Raw genomic sequence first — 18,823 nt, 5'->3', positions numbered from 1 at the left:
GTCATTATCCCATTAAAGCGAGGATAGGAGATATGCAATCACTTTCCCAATTTTAAGAAAATCTCTAATAATTGTTATAATATCAAGTGTAAATAAATTGCGATAATCAAAACTGTTTGCGCCATGCTGCGTACAATGCATGTCGTACAACGCATCGCTTAGATTGTACCCCCAACCGTTTCTTCGATCACGTCAACCGATCATTTTACGTGACGTCATATCCTGTTATATGGAATGGAAGGATTGAAATTACACTACTTCTGTGAACAATACACAATGTTGTTATCTCTGTTACGGCGTAACCTTGGTTACTGCGACTATAGTCTATATTTATAAGCTATCTCAGTGTTCAGACAAATATTAATCTCTTTCTCCGCTACAAAGAAATTAATTTATCATATCAGTATCTCCACCGGCACTTAGACGTTTTGAAAATTTCACAAAATTAATACTTATACAGACTCCGTGTTAGCAATGGTGGCGTTCTTTGTCAAAAAAACAACCTAAAAGTGAAAAACAATATACAAAAGTTGTTAAAAAAAAAACAGAAAAAATAAACACACAAATTGCTCAATCCTAACAAACACAAAATTAGTAGGCAAAAAAATGGTTAGGTTGGAGTGAACCCGTATTCAAAACATTGATATACGTTTTAAACCTGTTTTCCAGCAAATTATCACTGTAAGGTTGTAAATATCAGCGACTTGGTGTCTTACATGCGTGCATTTATTTATTTATTTTGGTATCTCAACTGTTGCAAATGAATTTCACGGCACAGCTTTCACGTATACAGATTCGTAATCATAATTTTCATATTTACCACTCATTGCCTGATTATGCACGCCCACAATGTCTCATACTTCCTCCAATCAACTCACCAACGACCTCCCGGCAATATATTAATTTGATCGATTTCAACAAAAATGACGAATAAGTTCAGGACGCAAACAAGATTATTAATTACTAAGTTTACTTATAACGTGGGAAAAATTACAGTTCAGTCTAGTCAATCTTTCTAAAACGATATCCTTCTGGGCACACTGGCGATGTGTCGGGCTTTATCGAGCACCGTTAATAACTTTCCTAACATGACAGGGAACATGATATATAATTACTAAATATCTTAGAAATCACGTCAAATACGGCGTCTTAGAACTAGTAAATTTTTCGTACTTCCGCTACACCACGCAGTAACTGATTACCAGTATAGTGCCGCGAGGTGTGGGGACTCTGGCGAGCGTACAGATGATACCTATACGTAGAGATACCAGATTTGACCAGGAATATGTCTCATGGTTATAACCTTGCGATGTTGCCACTACTAAAAACAATTAGTACACAATGTCTATCCTAAACATATAAATTGTTGATTCTAAACAATACTCAACGGCGTGTGAACCAAATGTGCGTACGTGATGTCATTATTGTAACAATAGCTTCCCATGTCCACGTAGCTTTTACGAAATCTTTGTATTGGGCATTATGGGAAGAAAACGCATGTATTCCGAAGATTCAACGAAAATGTCACTGGGAAAGTGTAATTTTAGTAATTTTAGAATTAAGATGATGGAGCTATTTTATTTCTATAGAAGTGGTTAAATTAGTTCCACGGGGTGCGATCCATTGTTACAACATCCGACGTAGTATAAATATGAGAACATTGTCGAATAGGAGACATAAAGCTGCCCCTAGCGACTCGAACTACAATTGAGCAAACGTGGTATCACTAGCCAGCATAGTACCGCTTTAAATATGGAAGATTTCAACGATTTGGGGTTCGATACCGAATATCTGAGCAGCTGTGGACGTGGAAGGGGACGCGGACGGGGTAGTCAAGCGAGAGGTCGTGGAAGAGGAGCAACAGTAAACCGTGGGAGGGGGCGACTGCGAGGAGGGGTAAGTGTTGTATTTCTCGTCTAACTCGCTTATTTTGTTTAATTTGTATATGTGCCACTCTTTGATTTTGATCTAAAATAAACAAAATATCCAAGGACTCTTCCCCCCCAAAACAGCTATTTCGGCAATTCAATATTCACGAGGCATAGTTTGTAGCAGGATCAGGGGTAACACAATATAGGGGCGGCGATCTCCCTAGCCGTACATACGGTAATTATTGAATTACCACGACTATTTTTGCATGAAAAAAAAATTGGTTATTCACTTAAAAATTCTAATAGTTAATTGAAAATGTTAAACACTTAACAAACGTTTAAAATGTAAATGAACTGTAAATTAAAATTGGTGTAAAAGAACTGTAAATTAAAATTGGTGTAAATGCCTCGTACATTTGAATCACTTCATGTTTTCTATAAAAACAAAAAACAGAAATGGACTTTATTCTACATCTGGTTTCTACTTTGGGTCGTTTTTTACCAGTTGGGCTAATATCGTAAAGTTGTTGCCACCTCTTTATGACCAGGCGTTTGATTACAATGTGGAACGAATTATGCTAAAGGTTTAGCGTTCAAACAAATCACGATTGTTGAGAACCAACTTCACAGTGTTCACAGTCAAGCTAAAACTCTAAACAGGTAAATACGTAATGCTTTGGGAGCAAAACATATGTCTATGTTTGAGTATTTTTATAAAATTAGGGTTAGACCATTGACGATATTATGATTGTCAGTCACATTACTTTCCATCTTGTCTAACTTAGAGTTGATTTCATCAGTTAAAACTGATTTGTCATTACATGGAGGATTTAGTGACTTATTAAAATATAATAACCACAGATAAAGTGCCACATAATCGTTTGTTTCTTTGCATCATGCGTCGTTATCCAGTTTATATAGTTATTTCTATAATTTAAAGAGACTCACTCTGTCATTCCAGACTACTGTATTTGAGAAAAGAACAGCTCTCCTTTCTCTTTTTAATAACATTTTTATAATCTGCGGTACCTGTGTGTGATACAATGATACGCGCCTCGGGGAAGTTGTTGGTTCGATTCTCAAGCTAACTGCTCACATGGTAATATAAATTAGAGTACATTCTAGAATGGTATCTTATTGGGGAGGGATGATAACAAAGAAAAACAAATAAATAAATAAATAAATAAATAAATAAATAAATAAATAAATAAATAAATAAATAAATAAATAAATAAATAAATAAATAAATAAATAAATAAATAAATAAATAAATAAATAAATAAATAAATAAATAAATAAATAAATAAATAAATAAATAAATAAATAAATAAATAAATAAATAAATAAATAAATAAATAAATAAATAAATAAATACGGACTTGAGGTGCACTGCATTTTCTTATTGAACCCTCACTTTATAACTTTGTTCAATGCACAATGATGTCCATCACAATCGCGGAGCAATCATGATACCGGGAGTTGTAACAAAAAAGTTGCGTATACATAAAGTAACTTTGAAAATAAGGCCGTATTAGCCAATCAAAATGAAATTTTGACGGCAATCAAACTTGTGTTTTCTTGCGTTTTTTCAGCCGTGATCTAAGTGAATTCGTGGAGAAAGAACCACACTTTATCGCGACTATGATTGGTCGAGGGCTGTTGGCCATGTGTTAAGCTGCAATAAGCTTGGAATTGGATCGCAGTGGCAGCGACACGGGGAGGGGGCATCGCCCCCTAAAAAATCAAGCTGAAACTCTTTGTGTATTTGTGTTGATGCGACACATTTAGGATATAGCGTTTCAGAGGATTTAGATTTCAGAAATTTTCCCGAGGAACATGCCCCCGGATCCCCTAGTAAGGTCGTGCTGGTGAGCAGATCTCGCCCCCCTCGCCATCATGCTACCACGGAACACCATTGTTTAGTTGCTTGGAATATTAATCTGCCTTATTTTTGTTTTACTTTGTAATAATTTTAATCAAGTAAATTAATACTAGTATGCTGAATTGTGTTGAACTAACTCTATGGCGTTGCACTTACAGCGTGGTGGGAGCTGCCACGGTTTTGTCGCGCAGTCACGTTGCCTAAGTTGCGCCGATGACTTGATGTACGAGGATGCTGACTATGTGACCAATCAAATTCCAGTACAAGTTGCTGGTACGTAAACATTGTGAGTTAGAGCAGGAGCACTTCGTAGTTGAGAGCTGAAATATTTTCTTTTTCGCGTACACGTTCCGGGTCACTTGAATGGTACATATGAGTGCTCTGTCAAACCCTTTCCATGCACTGATTTTTGATAAAATGTTTTCTTTTTTTTCAAATATATATATTGGTATCGCAACATCACGTCTATTAAGTTGTTTTGTAGTTCCTTCCCAACGTTTCGTCAATATTTTTTTTTTTAAATTCACAGTCTCGCTCTTGTCACAAACTACAGATACCAATATTGCATTTTTGTAGTAGAAACTATCAAAGGTTGCTATGATATCATAAATGACTATTTCTCAAAAAAAAGGGAAAGAGGCAATCGCAGAAATAACTTACCACAATTAGCTACAATAATATGAGCACTACGCATGAGTGGAAATCAAATATGCAAATGAAGGCCCAATGTTCAGCGCCTTTTGCTTTAAATTAGCTTCACAGACCTTACTTTGAAGCATGTATTTCACGGTATCGACTATAAAGAATTGTGACATTTTTTTTTATTTCTTTTTTCTTATAGGTTATTAGAAAGACTCGGACGGGACTACAGTTACCGCTATTTTGAAAGAAATCATTAAGTTATATGCATCCATTAATGATTATCGTATTATAGATCATAAAGTATAAATATATGATCCGCCGTAGTATATTAAATAAATATATGATCCGCCGTAGTATATTAAATAAATATATGATCCGCCGTAGTATTAAATAAATTTATATTAAGTTCATTGATTTCAATCAGCAGTCACTATCTGGAAATTTCCGTAATAAGCGGACCTTGTAAAATTCAATAATACAACTCGACAAGTATAACATAATCAGTATAATATTGTTTGGCAAATAATTCAAATTTTTAGCTAGGTTTAAATCAGGTATATTTTCTAGATCACTCTCCTGGTGATGACGATGTATGTTGAGATAAAAAAAAAAAAAAACGGTTTATTGTTATAGTATTATTCATGTGTTGACATGTTAGTGACTAATTTTTATGCTGAAACAAATTAAATTGCTAAGTCAATAATGTATATATAACATGTAATCACGTGCCCTCCAAAGGATGACAAAGCCAGGAAACAACAGATTCATTTTAGAATAGAACAATTTTCGGGAATTACAACCACAAATGCAATTTTCTGATTACTGAATAATATCACCACATATTAAAATGCAATACACATTTTCACCAAATAATACCTTTTAAGAATATTTCAGAAATCAAAACGTCAACAGATAAACAAGACTGACGCTATAATGAGAGTGAAATCCATCTCAGAAAGCCACTAAGTCTCAAGAGTGTACAGTTACTGGAAGAGAATATCCCTTTATTCAATATTAGTTATGGGAGGGAAACATTTTATTTATTATCTATAATGGTGTATGTATAAAAATAGCTATCAGGTTACAAAGAACTATGAATAATTGTCTACTAGAGTGTTATGTAATTACGCACAGTAATTAAATCGTTGTTGCATCTGACTTTTCGTATTGTCATGTGATTTGAGATGAGGTATGGAAGTTTTAATTTAAAGTTGTTTTTTTCTACATTCTAGACATGATAATGAATGCTGAAATATATGGTTGCTTAGTTACCGTATGCGCGAAAGATCGACGTTGATGCATGTCTGGTCACCGTATGCTTTAGACGGGTCTTCATATCATCGTTTCATGCCGAGCATGTTGATTGCGTATTGCAGCCACCAAAGTTACCTTTGAAAACTGAGTAAAATGATGTTAAATGACGCTGGATTATCTCTGGGACAACATATAGTGTTCTGTCTTGGAAGCGCGCTCCGTAACGTAGCAACCAGAGACATACAAACGAGTCATTTCTGTGACTGTGACTATGCCGACCTTCTCCTGATGTGGCTTGGTGTTCGCAGTATCACTCACTAAAATCTATGGCCCAACATATGTTTGTTTCACGACGTTATATACATATACTGTAAAAGCATTAATTCATAAGGTTTTAATTTTGCAGATCTGAGGGCTCCCGACCTCTTCCAACAAATGTTAGGTTACAAATAACGCGCGTTCTTACGCTGCATTAAACTTGGACTTCAAGCTATCAATCTCGGATACTAAAACTGACCAGAGTAGCCGGCGATACACCATCGTGCAATCACAGGACACCATTTTTTAGTTACTTAGAAAATTAGTATGTCTTATTTTTATTTTACTTTTACTACGTTTACACGACAGCATTCTATTGGAGCCGAGCCACTGCTCCTCTCTCCAATTAACAGATTATCTCAAATGCGTTTACACGGTCGGGCCGTTCGTCCAGCATTCAGAGCCGAACGGAACATCGCTCTCAATTACTAAGTATGAAGACAACATGGCTGAAAACGATTTTAGTGTAGTGCTTGTGTTTTTTCTGTACTTGCACGATGCATGTCAGAGAAGGTCAATGCAAAATATACTCTCCTTGGGGTACGCTCAAAAAAGACGAGCAAGGATGCAGCATAATAGTGTGGTGGGATATGTCACGGTTCTGTCGCGCAGTGACGTTGCCTAGTAAGTTGCGCCGATAACTTGATTTACGAGGATGCTGACGACGTGGCCAATCAAATTCCAGTAAAAGTTGCTGGTACGTAAACATTGTAGAGCAGGAGCACCTCGTAGTACATGGGTGTGTACGCAATTGGATAGCTGAAATTGATTGTTTTCGCGTGCACGTCACCGGGTCACTTGACTGGTATAGGCACAGGAAGCCCAGGCACTACATTATCAATTGTACGCCTAGTCTATATGCGGGGGTATCTAATGTACGAAATATACAAAGAATAAAGGCTCCATTGAGCTCATATTTTTTTAATAATATAGTAAAAAAAAAACATAAAAAACATATATAACATAACGACGTACAATACATGCCACTTTCCCGTTAGGGAATTTATTATTGTATACTCTCCGTAAGTTTCGAATGGTCAGCTTCTAATATTACACTAAGGGTTTTTGTAAACAATCTAGTTCGTTATACATTTGAAACGAACACATCGACCACGAATCAATCATAGGGCCTGTTGAAACCATGACGTCATCGTACACAGGTGATTCCAGCAATGCAATCAGCAGCTAAATATGGTAATGGTCATCATCAAAATTGAGAAGTTAACATGGGGTAAAGGTCGGCGATTTGCATACTATACTACCACTAGATTAGATGATGGGACAAGCCAAAATAGATCACGGGAAAATGCGGGCGTTTTGTGAATAAATAAAAGATAATTAGACAGATGACGTCAAGCAAATGCGATCAGTCCTAGCAATCTCCATTGCGTGTTAATCTAGCGACGAACCTATTACGCAGCAATCGGTGTCAATTTAACATAGCAGTAGTATACTGGAAAACGTTGCAGTGAACCATCTTGAATCAAGAAAGAAAAGCTTTGCCATAAGCCTGTTTCCATCATGCCAAGGGTAAGTTAGTTTCATGCAGATATCAATATAATAGTTTCCCGAAGTTTACAGGGTTAATTGTATTAGTCGATCCCTTAAGACGAAGTACGGCAATGTGTCGCCATATATTGGGTGACGTTTCTGTAAACCCTCAAATACACACGGCTTTATTTTATACACGCAGCAAGTTACTTAAAACATGGATCCAGTTCTTCTTTTGGTTTCTAAAATCACTAAAAAATATTACGATTATTTTCCAAAAAGCGAATTGTACTTATCTTGTCAAAAACAATAACGGAAATTCGATAGATATATTGACATAATACCGGAGCGGATTGTGATTTTAAGATATCTTGAAAAATGCGAATGCATAACAAACAAACAAATACATTCATAATAATAATTACTAATACTATTTGTTTCCGACTCCAGGGTAGAGGTCACACGACCGTGGTAGTAAACAGACGACGCCCTGCTCCAGTTGCACGAACCGCAACCGCCGTGGCTGCCGGAGCTGTGATTGGGTCCGCCGCGTCCTCAGCATCAAAATCACAACCCACGACAAACACTCACACCAAGGAAGTTGTATACGTTGTCAATGTAAGTTGCTGAATTGTCAGATTATTATAAATTATAGATTTTGTGGAATATTGTACTAAATTATTTAAATTGTATTTTCTCATGAATAGAAAAACTCGGACAGCGACAGCGACGACGAGAAAAAAGAAAAGGCGCCACCAGCGACACCGCCAGCAGGTAATTAACGTAGAATGATATGTCCAGTATATGCGCAGTACGCGACGGTATTAAAAAGAAGACCTAACTAAATAACATATATAGTATAGTATAGTATATTGTAAACACTCCAATAAAACGTTAATACTAGTAGCATGAAATACTACTGTTTATTTCTAATACGGAAGCGATTATTTATTGTATTATTTAATTTGTAAAAAAGATGATACTTTTATTTTGTTGCAGGTTATCCATACCATTACCCTCCACCGTCCGGCTACTACCGCTACCCAGCAGGGACTTACCCACCACCTACTACGCAACCAGGGGCACAACCGTACCCGTACACATACCCATACACCCAACCACCTGCAGGTCAGCCACAACCCGCCGCTTATTATCCATACCAACCACCACCGCCAACGACGACGGGTGCTACCGGGGTGCCATCGGCATATACGTATCCTCCACCGCCCACAACGGAGGGTACCGGGGTTCTACCGGCATATACGTATACTCCACCGCCGACGACGGATGGTACCGGGGTTCAACCGACATATACGTATCCTCCACCGCCGCAACCCGGGTACCCGGCACCCACCGCGGAACAGCCCGTCACCGCGACTACGCCACCAGCGACGACTGAGGCCGTTACCGTAGTGACAGACGCGAATACATAAATGAACATCATATTTAATGACAATTGTTAATAGTTAATCGAACAAACACAATATTGAGGCAATATTTTCAGCAGTTTTTTTTATATTTTATTCTATAGAACTAGAATTTTACAACGTTATGTAGGTTATATCACGGTTACTCGTAACCATGATAATATAGGGCGATTCGGCGGGGGATCTTTTCCATTATATGATATTTCATATCAACAACAAAAATAACAACGGAATACACACATACGGGGAGCCAGGTCATATTTTTTATTTTAGATTCTGATTAAACATGTCCCTAATTTGTATAAAATATCATGGTGAACAGTATAGAAAGTGTTATATTTGTTATAGGTATAAAAGTGTGGTACATTTTTGTGGCATTTCATACATTGTTAAACTAATATAATCTGACGTTAAATTAAATGTGTGTATGTATGTATATATACGTGTAGTATGATTTATAGAATATGATAGTACCTAGTCGTAGTCCTTGGTAAATAAAACCAACTATTCATGTAGGCTAAAAAGTGCCCAAAACGTCCAGATATATTGAATAAATGCCAAAGAATACGATTGCGTTTAATACACAATTCCCTATACAATAAAACTTGCTGCTTTTGACATCGTTAGTGATAGAGCCGATATTGAATATTATATCGTTAGTGATAGAGCCGATATTGAATATTATATCGTTAGTGATAGAGCCGATATTGAATATTATATCGTTAGTGATAGAGCCGATATTGAATATTATATCGTTAGTGATAGAGCCGATATTGAATATTATATCGTTAGTGATAGAGCCGATATTGAATATTATATCGTTAGTGATAGAGCCGATATTGAATATTATATCGTTAGTGATAGAGCCGATATTGAATATTATATCGTGCAATTATATATACATAAATATAACCTGGTGAGTGCTACGATTGTCCAATGACGTGGGTGGAATACTCATCTATAAATTACATAACGAATAGAATAAATATATGATAATGTGCAAAACGTATACAATATTCTATTACAATACGATGATCTATTACATCATTGTATACCTAATTCGTGTACATAAATAAACAGCTCCTCATAGTCGATTAATGAGTTGATAACCTTGGAACGAAACACGACCCGAACAGAGCACACACCTACATCAACATATATATAATGTATTAAAGATATCCAATTCGGATTATGACTTCTGACTATTCACAAACTAGAAATGTTGCGTTTGCAGGACACACATCAGTATTCGATAGATGAAAAATCATAACAAAACTGCGTATTGTTTCAGTACCCCGGAACAAAAATAAGGTCGTTTGATGTTGACGCAAATCCTCATACTGTGACCCCTATTTAATCATAAACCAGGTTCCAGCCCCTCGTCATTGCTTGGATAGCAATGGGTACCCTGCAACATAACTTCAAGTAAATATTGTTAAGAGCAGCACTGCAATACAAAGACAATATAACAGGTGAGACACCGACACGACGTAGAGTATAATTGGTTTATCGTATGTATACAGTGTTACATTTTACACTCGATCCTAGAAGAAAAGAAAATGAAATAATATGTCAAAGAAACAAGCTCACAGTAAACACAAACAAAATGGTGGCTTGCCGGACATTTCGAATCACGGATACCAGACATGCGGCAGCAACCTATATGTAGGAGGTCCAATCTAGCAGGGCGACATAGCTGTTAGAAAAAAATGTTAGACCATATTAAATATGTATGAATAGAATAAATGGCAAATTTACACAATAAACACATTCAACAAAAAACAAAGTAAATATTTGTTATTTTTATTAATATTATATTAAAACATATTCTTTTTAAATTTCGATTAAATAAAGTTAAAATTAACAAAAAAACAAATATATTTAAGGTAGAGATGCAAGTTCGTGGGCTCAGAGTGATTTTTTTTGCTTTTTCTTACCCAGACAGTCTTGGTTAGATAGTATTGTCATTGTTGGAACATACTCAAAAATCAATTTTAAAATATAGAGAACTGTGGCACGCGTATGTGATTAAAAGTCCTGAAAGTTTGTTTGCGTTGCTCTTTGATTGACAAGTCACTGTTGATGTTATATTTAAAAACAGCAACAGTTTAACAAAAATAGTCTGTCGTTTGTGTCATAGGTCAAATACCAGCGGCAGTGCAGTGAAGTCAATAACTACCATGTCATTTGCTCTAATTGTTAAAAATACCCCTATTTCAAGACAGTGTCCCGCGTAAACTAATAAAGCTTAGCACCTGCACGACACGAGTCGAGGGTTACACAGTACAATTTGCATAAGTGTTCATTATATGACTGATAGGCAGAGTTTTAAAATAGTCTTTTCAACCAGCACAGAGTATAAGATGTGTCATACCTGTAATGTCAGTTGGTGACGACGATTCTACATTCGACAACGTGCGCACAATCACCACACTTCTGTGTTCAAGGTAAAGGGGATTTGTGGCTGAGATAAATACTCACATTTATCATCAAATACTGTGATTGCAATGCCGGTAAGTATGAGAGTAAGATTTGTGCATGACCTCTAAAGGTCACACATCCGGGCACTTTGTGGAAGTATTATTGTCGTATTACTAGTGTACAAGGACTAATTCCCAATAGTTAGTAAACACAAATTTTTCGGCTAGGTAAATTGTTTTTCAAATTTAATAACAATTACATACATACACATCCATGGGGTAGGAGGAGGGGTGAGGGAGGGAGGGGGTGGATTAATTGAGAAATTCTAATTGATAGCAAATTCGTACTACCGGAAAGTCCAAGAATGTGTATGACCTTTGGGATAATGCATACGAACCATTAATTTTACCCGCTTGCTGTGCAAAAGAGACCAGGCACCGAACATGAAATTACGTCACGGTACTATATTGTTTTTAAGGATGTAGTAGAGATTTTTCAAAAGGAACTATATAACTATATTTTATAGAAACTATGAATATATCTGATTATTCTGTGAAAATGTCAGAGCTCTATCCTAAATGGAAAACGTCTAAAACAGTGGTCAAAACCCGCGTTGTCGTGATGGCTACATTTACACATTCCCATATATTTTATATAATTAATGAATCACGCAATCAAGTATGAAATAGTTTTAGAACATATTTGATGCTTACCTACCATCTGCAGTTTACTGGACGTCAAAACATTGGTCACAGAAGATGTCATCGCCATTTAAAAATATTGCAGTAACTCCATTATTCACCTATTGATATGCAAATTATTTCTTTGTTTTAATTCGGACATCAAAATGATCAACCAAATTAGTACATGTACTACATGTACTCAATAGGTACTCATCAAATTTTCTGCAGAGATTGTAGATGTAATATATATTGACATAAAAATCTATTTTCTAAAGATGTCACTGTCGGAAATTTTAAACAAACACATTTTTTGGTGAAAATGTAAAATTAAAAGAATTTTTTTCTCCCAATATCTTTAAAGAAGGATTTATTTACTTAGCAGTCACGTGACCTCGTAAAGGTTATATCTAACATAACATCGATTTTTAATTAATGTGAATTATGAGCTCTCATATGGTCTAAAACAATTCTTCTATGAAAATACTAGTAATTAATATTGATTTTACTTCCTGGAAACGTCTACTGCATCATTAACATAATCATACATTGATGTATATGTATTATGTGACTATAAAAATTAAGTACTTATATCTCTCGAAGATAATATTTATTAAGATATATGATGAGGGCATTGTGAAGACCATTTGTGACATACATGATAAAAAGCAACAGAGATTAATGAAACTTTATAAGAAATCTACAAAGAGTATAATTCAAATCCTAATACAATCTAACGGAGAAGAATGAGTGAGAGCAAAACATCAGAAATCATGCGTTCAGTTATTCAATATTTTTTAAGCTTTTTTGAAACAGGCACGATTGTGATTTTTTTTTAAATATGACGGTAACTTATTCCAAAGTATAGTTCCCTGGTAGTCAATAGATGATTGTCCCAAGCTAGTTTGTTTTCTAGGAAGAGAGAAATTAGTTGAAAATCTAGTGTTATAGTTGTGTTCTGGGAAGGAGAAATAGTCACACACATTACGAGGGATTCTATTAGAGTGCAGATCATGGATAAATGTGAATAGTTGGTATTTAAGTTGGTCATAAATATTTAGGATGTGTAGCGAGTTCAATAGTGGTTGGCTGTGAATATATCTGTCTTTGAAAATAATAATACGTGCTAATCGTTTTGGTTGAATGTGGATTGGATTATTATTTACTGTTAGTTTATTAGCTTGACACCAGTCACTCGCCAAAGTTAAAGAATTTGTGTAAGAGTGGAATAGATTAGAATCATCGGCAAAAAGCTTACATTGGAAGAAAGGTGACGAAGAAGGAAGATCATTAATGTAAATAAGAAACAATAGAGGCCCTAGTATAGAACCCTGGAGAACACCATATTTATTTTACTGCATTATGGATTTATAACCATCGGCCTGGACAAAATGCTTTCGATTTGATAGGTAGTTATTCAACCAGTTTAAAGGTAACCCACGTATGTCATATGAATTTAGTTTTAAAAGAAGAATTTTGTGATCAATTGTGTCGAATACTTTCGGTAGATCCAAGAAAATTCCAAATACAATATTGCCATTATCTATTTCTGTTAATATTTCGTGAATTAGGTCAATTAAAGCAAGCTTGGTGCGGTATTGATATTTGTTGAGAATATTCCATTTTTTGAGAAATGAAAGTAATTGTTTGTTTACAGCTTTTTCAATAATTTTACGTAATATGGGTAATATCAAAATTGGTCTATAATTCACGGGTAAATAAGGGGAATCTTTTTTTAAATATGGGGGTAATTTTGGCACTTTTTAATTGGTTGGGAAAGACTCCAGTTGTAAATGCACAGGGAGCCCAGGAACTATGACATCATGATAAACTGTACGCAGTCCCTATGAGCGGGGGGGGGGGGGGTTATAAGGGATGAAGGCCCAAGCCAGCTAATATTTTTTAAACTGGAAAAAAACAGACGAACAGAATGAAAAATAAAATCCATAAAAAATACCAGGTTGAAGAATATTTGTTGCTTTTTCAAAATTTGTCAACAACCAAACATGAGACTGGTTACGAACCACGCCGAGGTTACGACTCGGCTAGCCTCGCTCAACTGGCTCGTAACCAACCAGTCTTATGATTGTTTTTTGACTAATTCTGAACAGGCCACGCCTCCAACTGTGTCGTGCGTTCGGGCAAACCGTTAATTATTCATAAATGGAGTCAATTTGTGTAGTTTTCTTGATTTATTCTGCAGATATCGGTAAAATGTAGGTAAGGCTTTGGCGAAATTTGAAAGAGCAACTAATATTCTTCAACCTGGTATTTTTTTTTTTAGATTTTACTTTTCATTCTTTTTGACTGTTTTTCGAGTTTAAAAAATATGAGCTGGCTGGAGCCTTCATCCCTTGTCTATTTCTTACACTAGATACCAGCTGATACTCCCCCTCGCTCATAGAGACTGCGTACAGTTGATTATAGTTCCTGGGGTCCCTGTGACATGACATAGGGGCTTCTTTATAAACTAGGTAGCATCAACAAATGAGGCGAAATGTAATTTGTGAGGATCTAATAATTGTAATTCAGTTTCCATATCATAATCTGTAACTGGGTGAAGAAAAAATGATGTAATATTACTAGAAGTTAATAGCTGGCGGGGTCTTTAGATTTAGTTATTTTCTCAGTAAGTTCTTCTCCCATATTGGCGAAGAACTTGTTAAGACAATCACTTATTTTGTGGGAATCATGCAGATATTCAGATTAGCAGCAACTCTTCCAGTTACTTCATTAATTATTTTCCGCAGTTTATTATAATTGTTTTTGTTGGCGTTGATTTGCTTAGAGAAATGCAACTTTTTGGCTTTTCGACGAAGAGAAGTTAAAATATTCTTGTATCTGTTACGTGTTGAAGTTGACGTGTTGAATCATAATTACTTTTCACTAATTTATAATATAGTTTATGCTTATGGTTGATTGACTTCATAATTCCTCGAGTTAACCAAGGATTTTTGGGTTTCGTTGATTTGAGTTTCTGTTTCACTACGGGGGCAACTTTATCACAAACTTTGTTGAAAACTTCAGTGAAATTATCATAAGCTGTATCTACATCAGCCGTATTATAAACATTTTCCCAATTTGTGTTGTTGAGTTGATGATGGAAGTCATTAATATCATACCTAGAAAAATCTTTAGTTCTGTGTATCATTTTATCAATGGAGGCAAAAAATGGAAGATGATCTGTAATATCTGCATATATAGTCCCACAGTGAACAAAATAATCAAAGAAATTTGAATATACATGATTAATTGTAGTTAAAGAGGAAGAAATGATACGGGTGGGGTGTTAATTACTTGTTCGAAATTAAGGGCTGACATTGTGTCAATAATAACGTTGACTCACAAGGTTGTCATGTGTATAATCAATATTGAAATCGCCAATGAAGATAAAGTTGGATTTAGTTGATTGTGAGTTGATAAGTTAATTTACAAGGTCATCACCAAAATGTACCATGCTTGAACCAGGGCGCCTGTAAATAATGCATAAAGTGAAAATAGTAGTTGATAATTGTATTTCAAGCCACAATGATTCTGATTAATGTATGTCAAATTTTGTTAATATTTTGAATGGGATTGAGTTGTGAATATATGCAGCCACACCTCCACCAGGAGTAGTGCGACAGTTTTTAACTAAAGTATAATTAGGAATCATCCACATGCCATATTTCAGACAAAGAAATTATTTGAAATGTTGGTGATAAGGTATTTTCACAGAAAATTTTTAATTGATCAATATTTTTTTTAAAGATCTTATATTTAAATGTATAATGGCAATAGAACCTGGTGGAGGTTTTGGAAATTCCGTATTAAAGTCATTAACGGAATATGATTTACAATGAAATTTATGTGTTGTTCTCATCTCTTGGTTGGCAGTCATATTTGAAGAGAATGTACAAATTACTTATAATAACTAAAATTTAGGAGGAGAAACAGAAAACAATGACATTATATTATCTTACTGATGTCGGCTTCTGTATTTATAATTATTGTATTGTGGTCTCGTGACTTCTTCACATAGATGCGCCCATTGTAAGTCTACATAAATTTATATCCTGTCCGTTTCTTTGCTTTGTTTCTTTGGTCTTGCCTAATAGAGATCGCCCAGCTGGAGTTAAGTTTTCATTGATGTATATATTGTTATTGTGTTCATTCTTTAAGTTTGCGTCTTTTGTTGTATATACTGTTACGACGTCTTCTGGTGGTAAATCTTAAATTGATAGGCCTCGGGCGCGATTGTTGTCTCTCCTCACTCCGGGTCGCCATGGTTCCTGATTTTCTTGTACCTATGCGATGAGTTATATCTATTTCATTTGCTGTTATTTCTGGATCAATTTTATGTAATATGTTCAGAACTGCGCTACCTGTATTCTCTTCTATATTGGGTGTTTCCGGAATACCACTTACTTCAAGGTTAACCCTGTGGTGGTATTGATTTAGGTCAGTTACCTCTTGCTCCAGACTCTCCAACTATTCTCTTCTTTAGCTCATCATTCTCTTTCTGGTATTTGAATCTTGTAAAAATGTTAGCTTGGTTTTCATGTCTTCAAATTGCTTGTTCATAAATTGTATCGATTTTGAGGGTATCTGATCAACTCACACTTCTTACATAAAAGCAAGTCACCTCGTGTTAGTTTAACTTCTCTGGTTGCAGCACAATCTTCACACTTAGACATAGTTAATACTAGTATTCATTGTAGCCAAATATTCTCATAGTTCGATGTGGCTTCCATGCAAGTAAATACATTTGATGTATTAAACTAAATTCTAAGGCACGCTACGCGATGACTTTGAGCATTGTGACAAGAGATATATTATGATACTGAGTGCTATAGAGTCACTATAGAGTAAATATTTTAAAAACTAGTCACTAAATATGCAAACGTTAAACTGCAATGAAATTCGAACACGCGCTGCGCGACGACCACCGCGCTTTAAACAGTTTATGAAGGTTTCTAGTAACCGTGGTTTATGTAACCACTCTGTAATCACACCGACTGGTGGACGGTCAGAGTAAATAGACAAATCACACCAATTGGAGGATGGTTAGTGTTAAATCACGATGAATCTAATCGATTGGTGGATGGTTAGTGTTAAATCACGATGAATCACACCGATTGGTGGATGGTCAGTGTTAAATCACGAGGAATCACATCGATCGGTGGATGATTAGTGTTAAATCACGATGAATCACATCGATTGGTGGATGGTCAGTGTTAAATCACGATGAATCACACCGATTGGTGGATGGTCAGCGTTAAATCACGATGAATCGCACCGATTGGTGGATGGTCAGTGTTAAATCACGATGAATCGCACTGATTGGTTCAAGTTGTTGCGTAATGCGAATGAACACCTTTTCCGGTATTGAGTAAATTCACGGGTCCCATACGAAGTAAATTATAACAATTACTAGTATATTGTAGTTTAGTTTATTGAAACACTGAAAATTCATCAGAATGGATTAAAATGGTTACATTAACTGCTAAAACACATATACAAAACATACAAATTTTACCAAAATTACTATAAGTTGTGTTGCTTTCTTTATCTCTCCATTTATCTCGTAGAGACGCGTTGTTGTCGTTGGAGGTCCACGCGGTCCACGTCCTGTTCGTCGCTTAGTCGGTGCAGCCGCCCTAGGAGCGGTTGCCGGGGCAACAGCATCGGCTGTATCCAACTCCTCAAGAAACAAGGTTGTTGAACAAGAGCCGCAGACTAAAGTGGTTTACCACGTGCATGTGAGTAAATTATATACGTGTCTTTTTCCAAAGTAGGACATGCACGTGATTTTCAAAACAAAAATATACATGTTAATTTCTGAAAGAGTGTCGTTGATCCAAATTGGTTACATGTGATTTTGAAACCATAGTAACGTGTATAACATTCAGAAAAAGTGTCCTCAATTGTATTGTTAATTTTCTCATTTCCCACCAAATCCAAGATTTTGATGAAATTGGCACCCTCTATCATGGTAATTTGAATAGTTGTTCTCATGAGCCAAGAGCTACATCACAATTCCAACATTTTTCCCCTTCGCATGCAGACAAGAACTAACAATTATATCCATGATCTTAGGAAACAAAGAAAAAAGAAAAATCACCACCACCACCACAGCCATATCCGGTTTATTACCCTTACCCACCCGGCTATTATCCTCCACCTCAATATGCACCACAATCAGCAGGGCAATATCCACCTCCAATGGGACAATATCCACCACCACCACCACCAGGGCAATATCCACCACCATCAGGACAATATCTACCACCACCAGGGCAATATCAACCACTAACAGGACAATATCCACCACAGCCAGTAGCCACATCGTATCCACCACCACCAGATTATGAAAATAAACAATAAATCCACCATTTCTTCGTAGTAGAACAACTACCTAATTATTCTCTCACCTATAAGTGGTGAAACATTTGATTCTGGGGTTGAACTAAGTAAACCTGTTTTTAGCATCCCCCTCAACAAATCACATCAATATTTTGCATTGTTTACCCATATTTTAAAGAATTTGTTTTCACATTGGGACACTTCATTTTAATTTTCAAAAAGTTGGGTGCTGTAACAGGTATTTACAAGTACGTTCTAAGCAGGCAAAGTTCAGGACATAGACAGGTCTATGTCAAGGATCTGTGATCTCTGTCCTTTGAGCACATCACAGAATTGACTGAAAGAGAATAAAAATACTAAATGTTTTAAACTAGTGATATCAGACCAAACATTGTCAATATGAATTCAGTTACTGGTATTAATATGTAATCTCTAGAAATTAATTCCGATGTTGATCACTGATTTATTAAACTTTTCAACAGCAAAGTCAAA

The 18,823-nt window shown here is 35.8% G+C and overlaps 2 protein-coding genes and 1 long non-coding RNA gene across 3 annotated transcripts; all 3 read left to right on the top strand.

Moving 5' to 3' along the window:
* Window positions 1–1,676: 1,676 nt before the first annotated feature.
* On the top strand, window positions 1,677–4,709 carry LOC100366521 (uncharacterized). The gene is made up of 3 exons (XR_013421665.2): window positions 1,677–1,896; window positions 3,912–4,026; window positions 4,595–4,709. It is a non-coding gene; the product is annotated as an uncharacterized LOC100366521 (long non-coding RNA).
* A 2,606-nt stretch (window positions 4,710–7,315) lies between these two features.
* On the top strand, window positions 7,316–9,321 carry LOC100378922 (uncharacterized). The gene is made up of 4 exons (XM_002737586.1): window positions 7,316–7,497; window positions 7,909–8,076; window positions 8,166–8,232; window positions 8,458–9,321. The coding sequence occupies exons 1-4, from the start codon at window positions 7,489–7,491 to the stop codon at window positions 8,889–8,891; spliced, it is 678 nt and encodes a 225-aa protein (XP_002737632.1). The 5' UTR covers window positions 7,316–7,488; the 3' UTR covers window positions 8,892–9,321.
* Window positions 9,322–11,164: 1,843 nt separating this feature from the next.
* On the top strand, window positions 11,165–18,823 carry LOC100366367 (uncharacterized). Its single transcript, XM_002737588.3, has 3 exons — window positions 11,165–11,398; window positions 17,557–17,727; window positions 18,065–18,823. Exons 1-3 carry the CDS (start codon window positions 11,393–11,395, stop codon window positions 18,350–18,352), a joined length of 465 nt encoding a protein of 154 aa, XP_002737634.1. The 5' UTR covers window positions 11,165–11,392; the 3' UTR covers window positions 18,353–18,823.

The sequence above is a fragment of the Saccoglossus kowalevskii genome, chromosome 7, assembly GCF_978046115.1.
Source record: "Saccoglossus kowalevskii chromosome 7, keSacKowa6.1, whole genome shotgun sequence".
Classification (NCBI taxonomy): Eukaryota; Metazoa; Hemichordata; class Enteropneusta; family Harrimaniidae; genus Saccoglossus; species Saccoglossus kowalevskii.
The sequence above is the reverse complement of the archived record's forward strand: the minus strand, read 5'-3'. Positions and strand labels throughout refer to the sequence as shown.